This window comes from Corticium candelabrum, chromosome 22, assembly GCF_963422355.1.
Source record: "Corticium candelabrum chromosome 22, ooCorCand1.1, whole genome shotgun sequence".
In the NCBI taxonomy this organism is placed as follows: domain Eukaryota; kingdom Metazoa; phylum Porifera; class Homoscleromorpha; order Homosclerophorida; family Plakinidae; genus Corticium; species Corticium candelabrum.
In genome coordinates, this window is record NC_085106.1 from 4312947 (window position 1) to 4329165 (window position 16219).

Sequence of the window (16219 nt, forward strand, 5' to 3'; positions counted from 1 at the left end):
TCGATGCATGGTTTTTCATCTACGTGCAATATAAACAGGAAAACGAGTGCTTCTGGGATCTACTCGAATCCTTCGTAAAGTCATGTCTTCTTTCTAGACAGCCGTGATGGTCTAGGTACTTCTGAAGGAGGGTTTGCTTCCGGTGCTTGTGATAGACTTTACAAACCAGACTGATCTGGTTGAGCACGACATGTATTTTTTATGACACACCACAATTTGGTGCAGTTCCCACACAGGGGCAACGACTACACATACATCCACTATACACACAATACACACAAGTAGCACAAATATTACCAAACTAGCACTAAACTAAAAATTTAAAAGAATTCATGGAACTGCCTCAAGTCTCTATAGCAAAAAAACAAACACAAACAAGATTTTAGTCTCTATTCCACTAAAAAATATCCGGAACTACATCTGCAAAGCAACCATGAAAGTCCTTGTACAAGGTAATTTACGGAGTGAATTGCCCGTTTCATGAATAGTAGTTGGAGTCTTTGATCTTTTCTGAAGCTTCTGTAAAACCCTCTGTAGGTCTCTCACGTATTCACTCTCTTGACCTCATTCCAAACCACGTCGAATTCCCCCCGCCCCCCCCCGTGTGGTTTCTCTAGACACGCTGCGCGTTTGGGATTAAGTTGAACTACTCTCTGTTCGCATCCACTTTTTACATGGAAGTGGCCAATGAGATTGCGATTGCAACACGTGTGGTCGTTACCTTCTATTAGCTAAGTACAGGATCAAGAAGTGCACTCTCAGCGGATGAGTTTGACTTCTGGTTTTGGAAAAATAGAATACTCTAGATATCTTTTCTATGATTTTCCTTTTCTCATTAACATGCGATTACACCCTAGATCACTGTGCCTGACCAAAACTGTTCACTTATCTAAGACAGTAGCTCCGCCCCAGACGCAGTGTGGAATGCAGCCCCGGATGCGCTTCCATCAGCACTAAACACCCTGGTCCGGTACCGCCTTTCTGGGCGGAAGTAAATATGTAATCAAATTCTTCAGCGCGTGTCATCCTAATGTTATTGCTAGGAACTGAGCTTTCGATGGGACTTTGACGTTGTTCTAGCCTCTGTACTTGTCGATATTGCGATTTTAGGCCGCTGTGAAGCGTTAGTAAGAGATTGCAGCTGCGCTAGGGAGCGTAGCGGTGAAATGGCAGATCAGAAATTGTACTTGCAGTACATCTTACGCCTTTGAACGCGTACCACAGGTTCTCAGTTAAAGCTGCACTGCGTCATATGCCTCTACTGCAATGCATTGGACTGCTGCCTACGTACTGCACGCTAATTAGCAAAGATCTCACGCGACAGTCGTTTCCTGTTATCTACTACGCCGACAAAGTACACTTGCAACGGACACTAGTCACGTCACTAGGAACATGATTAACGCTGACCGCAAGGTGCGGGGGCGGTACCAGACCAGATGTAGTGGTGATGGAGGCACATCCGGAGCTGCAATCCACACTGCGTCTCGGGCGAGGCTACTAAGACAGTGGATGTGTAGTGACGTAATTTATTAGATAATTGCCCAATAGAATTATGAACAGAGCGTTTACACTGCTACTGGGAACTAGTCTAGAACTCGAGAACCGTTCTCGACTGCCAGTGTAAACGGGGTATTTTACCTCGTTTACACTGGGAACAGTTCTGAGAATTGTTCTGGGAGCTGTTCTGGCGCTCGTTTTACACTGCATCCAGCTTAGCCGTTCTGACGCCTCGATGTCCTCGAACTCCCAGACCTTTAGGAGAGAAAGACGTAACCCACGCTTCTCGCTGTAGCCGTCATGTGATCGATTAGATAACGCACGTTACTATGTCTCGAGTCACTGTATCTTTGTACGATATTCGTACTCTAATTTCTTCAGCTTGGAAGAAATTTGTTTCTGGCTTCGAGTGTAGCCAGCAGCCTCCATGTCCCTAGCAATTTTTTTCGTATACATCTTTGTTCCTATGGCTACACTCAAAGAGCCGTTGTCCAGAGTTCTCCCCCACAATTTGATGAGTTTTATCGTCTCAACATCACTCCCCGCCACCGTAGCGATATCCGGGAAACTACAAGAAGAATTACGCTTGCGTCGGTACTGTTCTGGGAACGGGAGAGTTTACACTGCACCTGGAACTATTCTGGAATGGTTCTCCAGCCACTCTTCTTTTGGGTTCTGTTCTGGAACAGAACGCCACGGGAACAGAGCGTTTACACTGCTACTGGGAACTATTCTAGAACTCGAGAACCGTTCTTGACTGCCAGTGTAAACGGAGTATGACAGCGTGATAATGTGTACTTCTTCGTCATATGCATATATCGTACAAGTCCAAAAACATTTTGAGAAAATGATGGGTATGTAGGGATGGGTATGTACTTATGTCATTTATGCCCATCTCCTACATCACATTCACAACTGCTGCAAGCGATATAGGTAAAAAGAGTGTGATGTAGGAGATGGGCATAAATGACATAAGTACATACCCATCCCTACATACCATCATTTTCTCAAAATGGTTTTGGACTTGTTTCATATATTTTTGGACTTGTTTCATACATTTTTAGATGGAAATGACAGTTTCAGTAAACGGAGTGCTTAGCATTTTGAACATGTGAGAATAGTTTCATGTTCAAACCCCCAGGACAGACCACGTAGAGGTTGCACTCTCTGTCCCGCCCCCTCCCACCATAGGCCACGAATTTCAGGCTGTAATTAGACGCTGCACATCCCAGTTTAGTTACGGTATTTCTTTTCAAGTGACCTCTAGCCTGGCTGACAAAAGTGAAATGTGAAATGTGAAAGAATAGATCGGGTTTTTTACTTGCTGATAGCTGGCTTCTGAGGCGCTTAGTGTCAGCGGTGATAGTCTGTTTAGACTTGGGTAGTTTGAAATGGAAATGACAGTTCTAGTAAACGTGTGCAGCTCGGCCGGGATTTCAATCTTTGATTGCATCTCTAAACAACTCCCACCTTACGCTCAGACACGGAAGTACGTAGCAGCTGACGGATGTACGTAATAACACTGATCGCATCTATAAACAACTCCCATTACCTAGGGTTTCACGAAAGAGATACACGCTTACATGCACAGAGAGTCAGACAGGACGCCGCGCCGTTGAACATAGTCGTACATGTTCAACTACATGCAACTGTAAGCAGCATATAGCAGCATGTGGAAGTGGCAGCTAGGCTTCCAAACGGTAGTCACATGTACACACGTGACCGAACAACATGGCGTTGTGGGAAGCAGTACGTGGAATTGCATGGCAGCAGTTGACTGATACAAGGTGACTTTGCACATTTCTAGCTGTTGGGTCAGTGCAATTCTTCGGACAAGAGCGAATCGTTTGATGTGACTCTCGTCGTTGTAGCTGCTTCGAGTGAGGCAGCTAGCCTGGCTGACAAAAGTGAAATGTGAAATGTGAAAAAATAAATCGGGTTTTTTATTAGCCGATAGCTGGCTTCTGAGGCGCTTAGTGTCAGCGGTGATAGTCTGGCTACCATTAGGAACGTTTGAAGTTGAGCGCTACGTGGTTCTGAGATCTCTGTAATGAGTTCTGAGAGATCCGGTTCGGATGCGTTTGGATACTTTTGTATGGGCCGCCATTTTAGATTCTTCGCATCCCTACATAGGGAGTGCTACCGCACTCCCTGATACTGATCTTTCCTGTTTACCAAGGAAGCTTGGAACCCGGATAAACGGAAATCCACGCTCTGAGATCTCCAAGTGCCTGACCATTTGCCATATCTTTAAACCTTGACATGCTCTACTGTTTGAAGCAACATGAATGCTAATCTTGCAAGTGAGGGTATATCTCATTCAGGATCTATTGATTTCCATACTCGCTGGCTAACAACTACCTGTGTCTGCAACGTGGACTTCACTACTGTACTGCATGGTGTTACTCTCCCTCATGCTTTTGTCTGCGTATTAATTAAAAATATTAAGGCTTAGTTAATAGTAGAATCGCACCACTGACAATAAATAGTTAGATAACCCCTAGTCCTGACTCTAACCTTAACTCTAATTTTAACTCTATAACCCTACACCTACACACTATGGTGTGATTATGCCATTGACCCAATATTTTGTCTTTTTATAAAAGTTAACGCTCTTTCCAAACTTCTTCACTTTATACCGTATTTGCGTGACAAATGGAAGAATTTCTTTGAGAGGGAGTATTCCACAGTATCTGGTGGAATACTTGAGTGGTGATTGTGGAGTGACAACTGTGGATGATCTTGAAACTTTGTGGACGTGCAAAAACGAGTGGTGTAACTTGGGAAAACCCTTTCTTCCCCTTCCTCTTTCCTCGTGTTTGTGTGTGTGTGTGTGTGTGTGTGTGTGTGTGTGTGTGTGTGTGTGTGTGTGTGTTTGTGTGTGTGTGGTGCTGTGGCATAGTTGGTTAGAGAGTCATCAATGGAGTGACGACATCCGGGACCTTGCAGGGTTACAGTGATGGCGAGCAATGGCATAATTTCCTTGAGCAAGAAACTCACAAGCAATTGCCTCTCTCGACTCAGAAGTATAAATAAGATCCTGGTCATTGACTGGGGTGGCAAAGAGCCCTGCGACAAATTTAAAGTCCATCAGCCACTGGGGTCCTGGTGGGACTTCGAGTGCCCACACCACAGTTGGCGTCGCAGTCAGTGCTCATGCGAGCACCTGACCAGGCTCCAGGAGAGTGCTTAGCACGGCCAATAGCTCCTACTTAGTGCACAGAATCTGCAGAAGACAGAACACAAATAATTTGTCTCATTTAAATAAATTGTTACTCAATCCATCTCCATCTTACTCACTCCATCTTCTTCCCTCAAATGAATTATCCCGCTATTCTCAGATGTGTTGCGATGGCATACATCAACATCCGCTTGCAAAAGGTATGTTGCACTTCAACTTCCCTAGCTTCTCCTTAGAAAAAGGTATGCAACACTCTCCCCCTTGGAAAAGGGTACGCAGCACTTGTAACTCCCTCTCCCCCTTGGAAAAGTGTACGCTGCAATCGTACCTCCCTCTCTCCCTTGGAGAGAGGTCTGATGCACTTGTTTCCTCTCCTCCTCCTCGGAAATGTCATCCATACCCCTGCTTGGAGAGTAACTTCAATAGCACAAATGGCAGCGCGTTGTATATTCTTAGAGCATCTTGTCCTATGCACGTTATGAATGTCGCCATCCTATGCTCCTTCATATCTGGTTGTTTGAGGTTGGCCAGGATCTTGTACGAATCCCAAATTTGTCAAAATTCGCACTACGATTGGATATGTTTCCCCTCACGACTAGTGGCTTTGGGAGCGGTATCCTGCTCTGCAATCTGAGTGGACGAGCTGCTTCTATGAGTGCTTCTTCAGCTAATCGCACCGTTTGTTCAATTTGTTCATTCATTTCGCTCGTTTATCGATCTCCCGGCTCTATGCTGCGTGTATAGCTCTACTCGTGTTACCATGTAACATGCAATGTGCTTGCAGATATACACTATAGGACTGATTGTATTGTGATATACGATCACTATACGATCACTACTTATACAAGTGTTATAGCCTAATTATATCTTATTACAAACTCTGAAAAAAGCGAATCTACAAACTTAATGGTAAAGTTGCTATGGTGCACGTATTGAGAAAGTGTTGTGCTAATGTTATGTTCTAATAACTTCTACATATCTTATTGGGTTTGTTTCTATTCTAGAAAAATGTTGAGGAAGGTGAAGTATAGAGTATCGGCAATAACTTTATTTGACAGGTTGGTATATTGCTATGCTCAAATGTATACGTCGACCGTGCAGTCAAAGTAGCGAATTTAGCTGTGTTGGCGTTTTCGTTTACTGTTAATTAATGTGATAATGTCTCATTTGCTTCTTGTTTTCTACTTTAGTCCAAGCTGATGGCTCATCTTTAAAAGCGATAGAAACAGATATTTACGTGCGGGTCTAAATTGGGCAAATACCGTCAACAGTAGCATAACTCTATACTTGTGAACGAGAAGATTCCAACGAATGCTTACCCCTTACTCTTCTAGATTGATGATGGCGTGGTATACACGTTTCCGTTAATTAACTTTGCAAAGTCAGATAAATTGTAAAACGAACTGTATTGGACTTACTTACACATGTTATCAGCAGTAGACACGTTGGCACCCATCCACTCTGCCGTTTTAGACGATAGACGAATTGGCAGCAGAAACGCCTAACTATAAAAGTACAAAAGCGGTACGTATACTATAGATAGTCGAAACTTCAAACATGTCTGAATGTACCTGAACTATACTTTGGCTAAGTTTGGCGCTCGTCCGAAGGCATACGTCTTGGGTTTATTTGTTAGTGATCGCTCTGTTTCCTGTGGCAAACACCACCTACCACAGTAGATCCCAAATGTGGTCCTGCATGCACCACCCTATCCGGGGAGTTGTGACGGGAATTGCGATAATTCAGTGGCGGATTCAGGATTTGCTATAAGAGGAGCACGAAACCGAGTTTGTGGGTGTGTCTTGTACAATGAGCATGAGCACTTGCAGGTACCAATGACTCTGACAGATCAATTCACATAGAAGAAAGTTTCCCCAAACGGCAGACACGTACTCCCATTGCCCCTAGTAGCTCCACCTGGATCCGCTTATGCCATTCTGATGTCTGAGAGCACGTGCGTGGCGATCGTTTCCAGTCTGTTTCCAGATGAGTATGAATGTTGGGAGAGCCAAACTTGGCAAATGTAGCCTCGTGTACCGAGGACGTCTGCGCGCAAATTTACTGTCGTCTATTGAAGCTGTTCGCTTTCTTCCACTTGTAGCTCCTTTTTGCGATGACCTATTGTATATATAATGACAATAGGCTGTTGATTGGGGCCATGGCCCCGTGGCCCCGTTGTTCTTGTACCTCTATGGAACTTTCTACAGAAGCTACACTGCTATATTAACTTGCAAAATTTAGGACAGTGTTTTGAAACATTACGCTCACATTAATGTCTTGAGCAATTTTTAGTTTATACAAAGTCCGACGAATGCATGTGCCTGACCTACACTAATTCCTTTCTTTGAAACCGGAGATGCAGCAGTACAGTCTCGAGCAATATGCCCTGATCTTAACATAGGCGTATTCACCACGGAGACCACGGGGGCCACGCCCCTCAAATCAGCAGCTTACGGTCACTTAGCTAACTCCAAACGAGCTTCAAGTGGAATGAAAACGAGAAGCTGCAATGATGGCATAAAGACTGGTCCCCAACCTGGATGCCATGTACACATCGACGGTAATCATGAACATGAGGGCAACTAGATCGGAGGTGCTAGAAATCACCGCAAATCTAACAAGCTTCCGTACTGCACATTGAAGTACGAAGCTGTTGATATTTCTTCTGAGGTGTCCATTTCCGACTAAGCATCGATTGCACCGTCACTTGTGTATTCCAGCAGTTGTCGCTGTTGGAGGTAGTCGTCTGCATGAGAGGTAGATGAAATGCCGTGATATAGATCTTTATTTCGCATCCGTCGACTTGATTGATAGCTGAAGCCGGTAAGAGTCTTTGATTGACTAAACTTGCAGAAACCGGTGTCACAAGGTAGAGTCTCCCCACGGCAGGACATACGAGGGAGATCCAGGCCTAGCGTGCTACCTTCATCGGAGGGGTTGCCCTTAGCGGGCTAGCTCTCCAGAGGTAGGAGAAATTATCCTATGACATCTGTGATGCCAGCTACACCGCCCTCCCCTGACGTCGTGCGCAAAAGACGCTGCAGGCAAGCTCTTGTAGTTGTTCCCATTTTCTACCTCGTAGCTCTTCTACTGTGAGTCGCCTAGCGACTACTCCGCTAAAAATTTCCAGTTTTCCTGCTTCAATGAACCCTCAGTAGCGTCAAAGTTTTTCCTTCATTTTCCCAACGTTGATTGTTTTTGAAAGCGGGTCTTCTAATCGGGAGTCTATAAGGCAAGTGGCTTCTTCTCACCTTCGAAATTCTTTAGTGTTGTCCAGACGTAAATATGATCCTGAAAGAAAAGTGAATTTGCTGTCCGTCAAACACATAAGACATGCACGTCTGATTCCACCTAGTTTATGCGCGATCGACTGAGTGGGTGATGTGAAACGTCTTCGGTTTCTAGTGAATGGTTTGGAAAGAGACAGTAGATCAGGGTTATCAAGTGAGCGAACTAGGAAGGAATGAACCTTCGCGTGTTTGCAGTGCTGGTTTTGCTTCAGGTCAGGTTTAGGTGCGATTTTTTTATCACTACTCGAGTTGAAACAGATTAATTTCAATGCATTTTGTTAGTATTTTAGGGAACGGCTGCCGTCACTATATATTCTTAGTCTACCAGATCTTCTCGTGCCGTCGTACCTGGTTCTCGTAAGACACGACAGCGCCTATATATGATGACAAAATGAGAAACTAAACACTAATGCACTGTGCAGTCCAGTTAGGACTTGTTCGACTACGTAGACTGTGTTTACTTTGCCTTCATGGCGGCTCTAGTTTCTTGTTTCTTTTCAGCGTGCGCACGTAGACTTGTCTATAGCACCGATGAATTCTAGCTGTAGACTTCCAGCGTTTGCAAAGCTTTGAGAAACTTTGTTTGACGTTCCTGCTGCGTCTTAGATGTACCCTAGATGTATAGTGAAGACTGACTACTGCGAAATATTTTAGATCCAGTCACCGTTTGGAATGCTAAATAAGTCATATGCAATTTCTCGGACTCCATCTCTCTTTCGCTTACCTCTAAGTCAAGACATTGAAGAAAGGGTTAACATCGCGCATGTGTCTGCGGCTTCTGCCCTACGAGAGTAATTTGGATGTCACACGAATAGGGTAATACACCCCCTAGAAGCATTAGCCTCGTACCAGACTTTCCCGCGCCCTCGTGCCCGGTTCCCGTATGACACGGCAACGCCGGAGTGGATCTGGGATCATCCCCCCTACCATTTATGCAATTAGATGATCAGTTTAGCTCGTATGTTACCAAGCCTGAGGCTACTAATACGATTAGTGTAATAGTTATTCTCATGTGTCACACGGAATGTCTTGCAACCGAGTTGACCTTCAGTTCGTACTCTACCTTTCAGTGTTGGTATCCTGTCCCTACGCAAGCTCTACGTATTTGCCAACCTCTCTGGGAAAGAGAAATTCCTCTCCAAGAGACTCTAGAGCGGAAGTCAACACCGTGTCGGACGGCACGCGCTGCCAGGCTCCCAAATGTTCCCGAATCCTACACGAGCTTCAAATTCGTGTTGTTCTCGTACCCTAGCACAGTAAGAGAGCGGCGCCTAGTGCATCCTTGTCCAAGCTACCTAGAATGTTGATCGAATCACATTGGACCTCACAGCTTGAGATAACGTGAATCGAACTCAGGATCGAGTTCCCTCTGTGAATGAGTCTCTTCCCATGCAGTTACAAGAACGAAATGTAAACAGTGAATGTATGCAATCGGATGTCACAGCTAACATAACTTTGATGGAAGGATGGATTCATAATTAAATAAGAGCATGAAAGTGTTGACGTTGCTAACGTGCGGTGACACTTAGATGACGCGGGTGACACCAGGTGAAGAAAGCAGGCGAGATGATCCCAGACCCTCTCCGGCGTTGTCGTTTTATACGGGAACCGGGCACAACGGCGCGAGAGAGTCTGGTATAAGGCTATAGAGGCGTGGGGTCTAGAGTCCTACATGAGATCCTGTTCTGTCTTCGCCCAGGCTGATTAGATTATCGATTGTAACGCGAGTGTCCCGTTCCGAGAATCCCGTCCCAAACTACATATCCGGGGAGCAACAACTAGAAGTCATGTAAAGTTACCAAATTCCCTGTCAGAGTACGACGCTGACGCCGACGTTGACGCTGACGCTGACGCTGGAATAGAAGTGAATCTTATTCCAGCGTCAGCGTCAACATCAAAGGATGCCGCCTGCGTCAAGGAGGTGTCTTTGATGCTGACGCCCAGCTGAGCGTCAGCGTCATTACTGTGAACCGGGCTTTACTCATACGAATAATCGGTTGCCTTTTCGACGTCGCAGGCAATATGCAGCCCTCCCTGCCTACCGTCCAAGGTCAAGAAGAATTAGTTTAATTAAACTCGGTGGAGATCCAATGCGCCGTTCCTGAGAAATTCGCGCGCCATTAGAGGGGGTTAGATCGGAAAGAAATCGCGTCGAACCGACAGCATTCCGGAAGACAAAGACAATCTCGTTGACGAGCTTCGTGAATTCGGCCTGCACGAGTAAAACTCGGTGACGCTGCAACTCGACTTTTGGAGACCCTCTCTTACACACTGATACACACACACACACACACACACACACACACACACACACACACACACACACACACACACACACACACACACACACACACACACACCTCCCTTATATTTACAAAGACTAGACAGTCGCTTCCACAGTTATGAGCCTTCTGAACAATAGCTTTAACTTAATTAGTTGTGTGGGTGTTATTATTTATTTGTATTATGTGCGTGTGAGTGTGCGTGTGAGTGTGCGTGTGAGTGTGCTGGTGCATGTGCATGTGAGTGTGCGTGCGTGTGTGCGCGCGCGCGCGCGTGTGTGTGTGTGTGTGTGTGTGTGTGTTCGTGTGTGTGTGTGTGTGTGTGTGTGTGTGTGTGTGTGTTCGTTCGTGTGTGTGTGTGTGTGTGTGTGTGTGTGTGTGTGTGTGTGTGTGTGTTTTGTGTGTGTGTGTGTGTGTGTGTGTGTGTGTGTGTGTGTGTGTGTGTGTGTGTGTGTGTGTGTGTGTGTGTGTGTGTGTGTGTGTGTGTGTGTGTGTGTGTTGTCCATGATTGGGTATAGTTGTTGAATGTATCTTTGTGAGTACATGTTAATAAGACAAATTATCACATTCATGCAACTATACCGTTCTTTGCAGGAAACACGTTGAAACAACCCAAGGTTTCAGAAACTTTGTTTTCATCGTGCTTGTATGTTTTCCATTTTTCCTGATACTGTTCAGCTATGTAAACCATGGAAAACCGTAAGAGGGGTGATACTAACTTGAATGTGTGTGTTTGTGTGTGTGTTTGTGTGTGTGTGTGTGTGTGTGTGTGTGTGTGTGTGTGTGTGTGTGTGTGTGTGTGTGTATGTGTGTGTGTGTGTGTGTGTGTGTGTGTGTGTGTGTGTGTGTATGTGTGTGTGTGTGTGTGTGTGTGTGTGTGTGTGTGTGTGTGTGTGTGTGTGTGTGTGTGTGTGTGTGTGTGTGTGTGTGTGTAGAAGGCAGTTGTAACATTTCATCATAGTTGAAATTACTCAGACAAAAAAGAGCAATATAATATGTTATGTAGTTAGTTTACTATAAATTACGTAATTGTTTGTCATTAAGTTGGCATAGCAACGACAACCCCAGGGCACATTACAAGAAATTGAAAATCTATACATGCAGTGCATGCGTTAAATTTAAAACTGTAAATGGAAAATGATAAGAATAAAGGTGACAGGCAATTGAAAGAGCTGAATGAACTTGACGCAAACTGTTGTCATTATCATAAATCGTTACCGAGTTGTGCAGCTAGATCACTTTATTACTTTACCCTAATCGCTGCTATTGTACCGCCTAGAATTCTAAGACTACAAACACATCGTCTTCAAAGTACTCACAAGTGGCTACGAGGCCATCAATCATTCCTGCCTCCCGACCGTTCTCTATGGATTTCTGTAGGTTGTGATACGAAATACCCTCTGTTTTCCTGTCAATCCAAAAACGATATCCGCGGTAAAGGGCTTGGCAATGTGATTGCTGTCAATGAAACACACTTTCGTCATCCTATCCTTCAGAGACATTGGAACAGTTGCGCGGTCGTTGGCTCATCGGGTCGTTTGCTGAAGACTGAATATGGACGCCACATCGATGATCACGAAATTGTCGCCAGAATCAACTATCCGCCAATAAAGGGATACGGAAAACACGTGGGATCCCGACCGTCCGACATCCATTTTTTCGGCGACAAACTGCCAAGATGTTTCAACGAAAGTCACTCTGAAGCCAAGCTGACGGTTCTTCCTCTCCCGTATAAGAGAAACCGAAGAAACATTTCTTTCGAAGCATGCGAAGCTAACAGGGAATTGCCATTGTATACTATTTCAAGTTACGTTTTTGAATTCGCAGGAGCGCTAATTTATAATTATTCCCTTGCCCACCGTCCTCCCAAAATGAAGGAGCGTCAGGTAAAGAAGACAATGCCATCATCAGGTTTTCGGTCGGTTATTTTTACAATGATGATGTGCAAGCACGTTGATGTGTATGGATTTGGACTGAGTGGAGATAAAGAAGAGCCGGTTCATTACTATGAGGAAAGTTTAGACAGTAAACTATTTCGACAGGCTCACAAACCTAATGTTGAATTGGAGCTCATGGAACATTGGCCAAACGCGACATCGTCCGATTTCTATCCGTCCTTTGGCAAATTACGGGTATTTACATAAATGTTAACACAAATACTAGTAAATGAACGTTTATGGCTGGAAAGTAACGTATTTGTATTATTCAGACAACGTGAAAAAGTTGGACTTTTGTTTAGCTGAAGTATTTAGAATTCAAAAATGTGATGAGTAATAATGTCTGCAGAACTGATATATAAAACTAACAAATAATACATATCGGTAGTTTACATATTACATAATTTACATATTCCGTTGCCAGTGCCAAGTTAGAAATACAAATAAAGTTGACACAGCTACAATTGATGAAATTCCGCAGCATGTGCAATAACTGATGCATAACTGATGCACGAGGTCAGTTAATTCTCACTGACAATTTATTTGTGGAGGAAACAACCAAATCAGACTCAGAAATATGGCCATCCATTATGTCGTCCTTTGTCTGCAATCCTCCCTGAAATCCCATGGCTTAAACTCTGTTCCCTAACAACACTGCTCAAATAGCACCGAAATGTTCTGATAAGAGCCCCGTCGTTGTATTCACGAAATACGGTATATATAGATATGATTATTTAATAACATATTTAGTCTTGTTGTGCAGCGTTACGCCCTTTAAGAAAATCTCTGCCCCTCAACCAAATCTAGGTTCCTACACGGCAGCTACAGCTCTCTTGTCTTTCTGGGCGCCCAAAGTGAAACGGTATAAAAATTTAAGACAAACTTGACTCTCAAATGTTCTTAGCTGCTTGATCAGTGCAGGCTGCTGAAAAACTGTTCCTAAATTATCGCCATGTGTTGCAGAAACGTCGCTTGTTCTTCAGACCGCGTGTACAGTGGCGAATCCAGATTCTAGGAGGTGAGATCCGTCTGTTAACTATTGATATAATTATCGTTATAAATGACAAATAATTATGTAGTGTGGCGAAAATGTCCTACACAGAATAGTAGTGTGTGTGTGTGTGTGTGTGTGTGTGTGTGTGTGTGTGTGTGTGTGTGTGTGTGTGTGTGTGTGTGCGTGTAAAGCGGCCACGTGTAAGGAAAATGTAAACTCTTTGCCTCAAAATCCATGCATTCTGTACAAGCATGCATTGACCCTGTTAACGACGTGACATGACCACCCTATAAGTCATAATTCTTGTACTCCGCGTCCCTCGGAGTGACACCGGCGTAGTGTGGTCCTCAAGTTTGGGATAGACCAATATCACATTGGAAGGCCACGCCCATTTTACTGGTTACTTCCACAGTATGAATTAGCGTCCGAAATTTGCCGGGACAGTGTGATGAACAAAGATTCATCTTAATGTTTGGCGACCTGCGGTTTTGCTTGACATGTCTACAAAAATTGAGAAGACTGGAACCCCATGGGCATAGTGCTTCTATAATTAATGTGTGACTAGGCCAACTAATCATCACTGTACAACTAAACAATCCTTCCTTACCAGCTAACTCTATCCCTGTCTGTATACTTGTAGCTAGGGTTGCTGTCGGTTCATTGAAAAGGGTAGGTATCTCCTCATAGCTAGGTATTTCTGATATAGGAGTCCGTACTATATACTTAAAGCGATATTTGCGAAATCAGAACACAACGGTCAAGCTCATGCACCGACCTCCAGCAGTTGGTTCCAGCTGCATTCCAAGCAGTATATATAGCTCCTGAAGCTTGGTCAAACACTGCAAACATGCACTGTAGAAAGAGGAAGAGAAAGAGACAGACTGTGGGAAGACCGTGCGAAACAGTCTATTAATCTTAAGCCGAGTTCAAAGTACGACGCTGGCACACAGGGCCGCATCCATGCAGGAATTTTTGAAAGAGGGGGTTCACCTGATAGCAGTTATTTATAGCATTACTAATTTTCTCTTTTCTAGTGAAATTATATGAAATTATTGAACCACACCTATTGGAAAAGAGGGTGTTGCAACCCCCTGAACCCCCTCTGGATCCGGACCTGGACACAGCGTCCTGCGAGCGTCCTGGATGCTGACAAGGACTCTCACACGAGCGTCAGCCAAGACGCTGGCGCTATACTATTCACAGTATTGTGTCTGACGAGCGCCCATCACACAAAGAACACACTGCGACAGTGGTCTGGTGCTGCAAATTAACCACGTGTGTACAATGTACTCACGACAGACGGGGACGCCGTTTTGCTTTTGTTGCTGCTGCGCCGTAGTCCTAAGCGTTCCATTCATCCTTAGGTCCTTGTAGTTTTTTGACTGAACTTGCCAAACGCATGGGAAAAACCACGCAGCGACGCACACACTAAATGAAAACTTTCAGCGACGAATCAATGACCGATGCCATGTGCACGAATAGAGTATCCCGGAATACGTCCAGTTGCTCTGACTGACTTTCGATTGGTTGAAAATGATCACGTGAAGTCATCGGACGCTGGGTCAATTCCGGCTAGGACGCTCGATGAGAACTTTCCTCTATTCCAACGTCGGAGACGCTCTCTTATCTTTGCGAGCATCGCGGACGCTGACATGTGCACAGTGTGACGCTGACGCTCGCTCATCGTCAGCGTCTAGGACGCTCTCACGACGCTCGTGCCAGCGTCCTACTGTGAACCGGGCTTAGTGAATGAATTGGGTGTAGACAAAGAGGAGGACAACGTGGACGTTGTACTGGTAAGTGCTGATGGCTACGATTCTAACAAGAAGACGAAAACACATCAGAAATCAAATTGATCATGTAGGAAGACGAGTCTCATCAGCAAAGATGAAGTGGACGAAATAGGTGTAACTGCAGTGTTTATATAATTGAATAAAGATGTATGAATTGATACTAATACAATAATCGACATTTAGTGACTCTATTTAAATTTGATGTGCATAAAAAGTTCTACTGATTTTTGCCTGCTTTGTGAACTTCGCTGAAACCCCCAAAAATTAAATGCCACGCTCTGAGGTTTCGAACGCACCGGCGTAGGAAGCGGGGGCTGGGGAGAGGAATGAAGCCCCTCGCTCAGTGTAGCAATTAAAATTTTATGTGCCAATGACTTTGAAAATCTCGTTACGGTCTGGCAAGAGGTAGTTTTGTTTACTCATGATGACATCAACGGTACAGCCCCCTTCTCGTGAACATCTTCCTTCATGAAGGTCATCGGGAAATTGCTACTAATTAACAGCGGAGTCATTGAGAGTTACCAATTTAGGTAAACGAACGGAGAGTAGCAGTACTAGATAAGAGAAATAATTACTACAGACCATATTATGTACCACCTTGTGGGCCAATTCTGATTACTGAGGCCCTGTGCATCTTTTATTCTGAATCCTTCGTGCAAACGGGATCCGAAAGATTTCCTGCAAATGGGATCCGAGCCGCCTGCTGATACCGACCGCTTCAACCTCTTCATCGCTAACAATGCAACGTCTCTACGCTTACTCTAGCAGTTGTACGGCCGCGCTCTTTACGGCGACGCAGAGGTCCCCATTTGCATAATGCCTTTCACTGTGCTAAATGCACCGAAACATGTTACAGATCGCTTTCCAACTATTTTTGCAGATCCTAGAAAATAAAAGAAGACAACAGAACAAGTTTAGAGTCGCTGCGTTGTTTCCTCGCTTTACTACCAAAAGGATGTCGTTTGCACGAAATTTCTTGCTAACAACGGGATCCTTTTTGTAGTAAAGCGAGGAAACAACGCAGCGACTCCAGACTTGTTCTGTTGTCTTTCTTTAATTTTTATAGTCTGCAAAAAATAGTTGGAATGCGATCCGTAGAGGAGAACATGTCGGATCCCATTTGCAAGAAATTTCGTGCAAACGGGATCCATTTTGTAGTAAAGCGAGGAAACAACGCAGCTACTCCAAACTTGTTCTGTTGTCTTCTTTTATTTATTAGAGTCTGCAAAAAATTGTTGGAAAGCG

At 44.4% G+C, this 16219-nt stretch overlaps 1 protein-coding gene across 1 annotated transcript; it reads left to right on the forward strand.

The window, feature by feature from the left end:
- The first annotated feature begins 5522 nt into the window (after positions 1-5522).
- On the forward strand, positions 5523-12556 carry LOC134197534 (alpha-N-acetylgalactosaminide alpha-2,6-sialyltransferase 5-like). The gene is made up of 3 exons (XM_062666878.1): positions 5523-5736; positions 10845-10949; positions 11530-12556. Exons 1-3 carry the CDS (start codon positions 5630-5632, stop codon positions 12392-12394), a joined length of 1077 nt encoding a protein of 358 aa, XP_062522862.1. The 5' UTR covers positions 5523-5629; the 3' UTR covers positions 12395-12556.
- The last annotated feature ends 3663 nt before the right edge of the window (positions 12557-16219 follow it).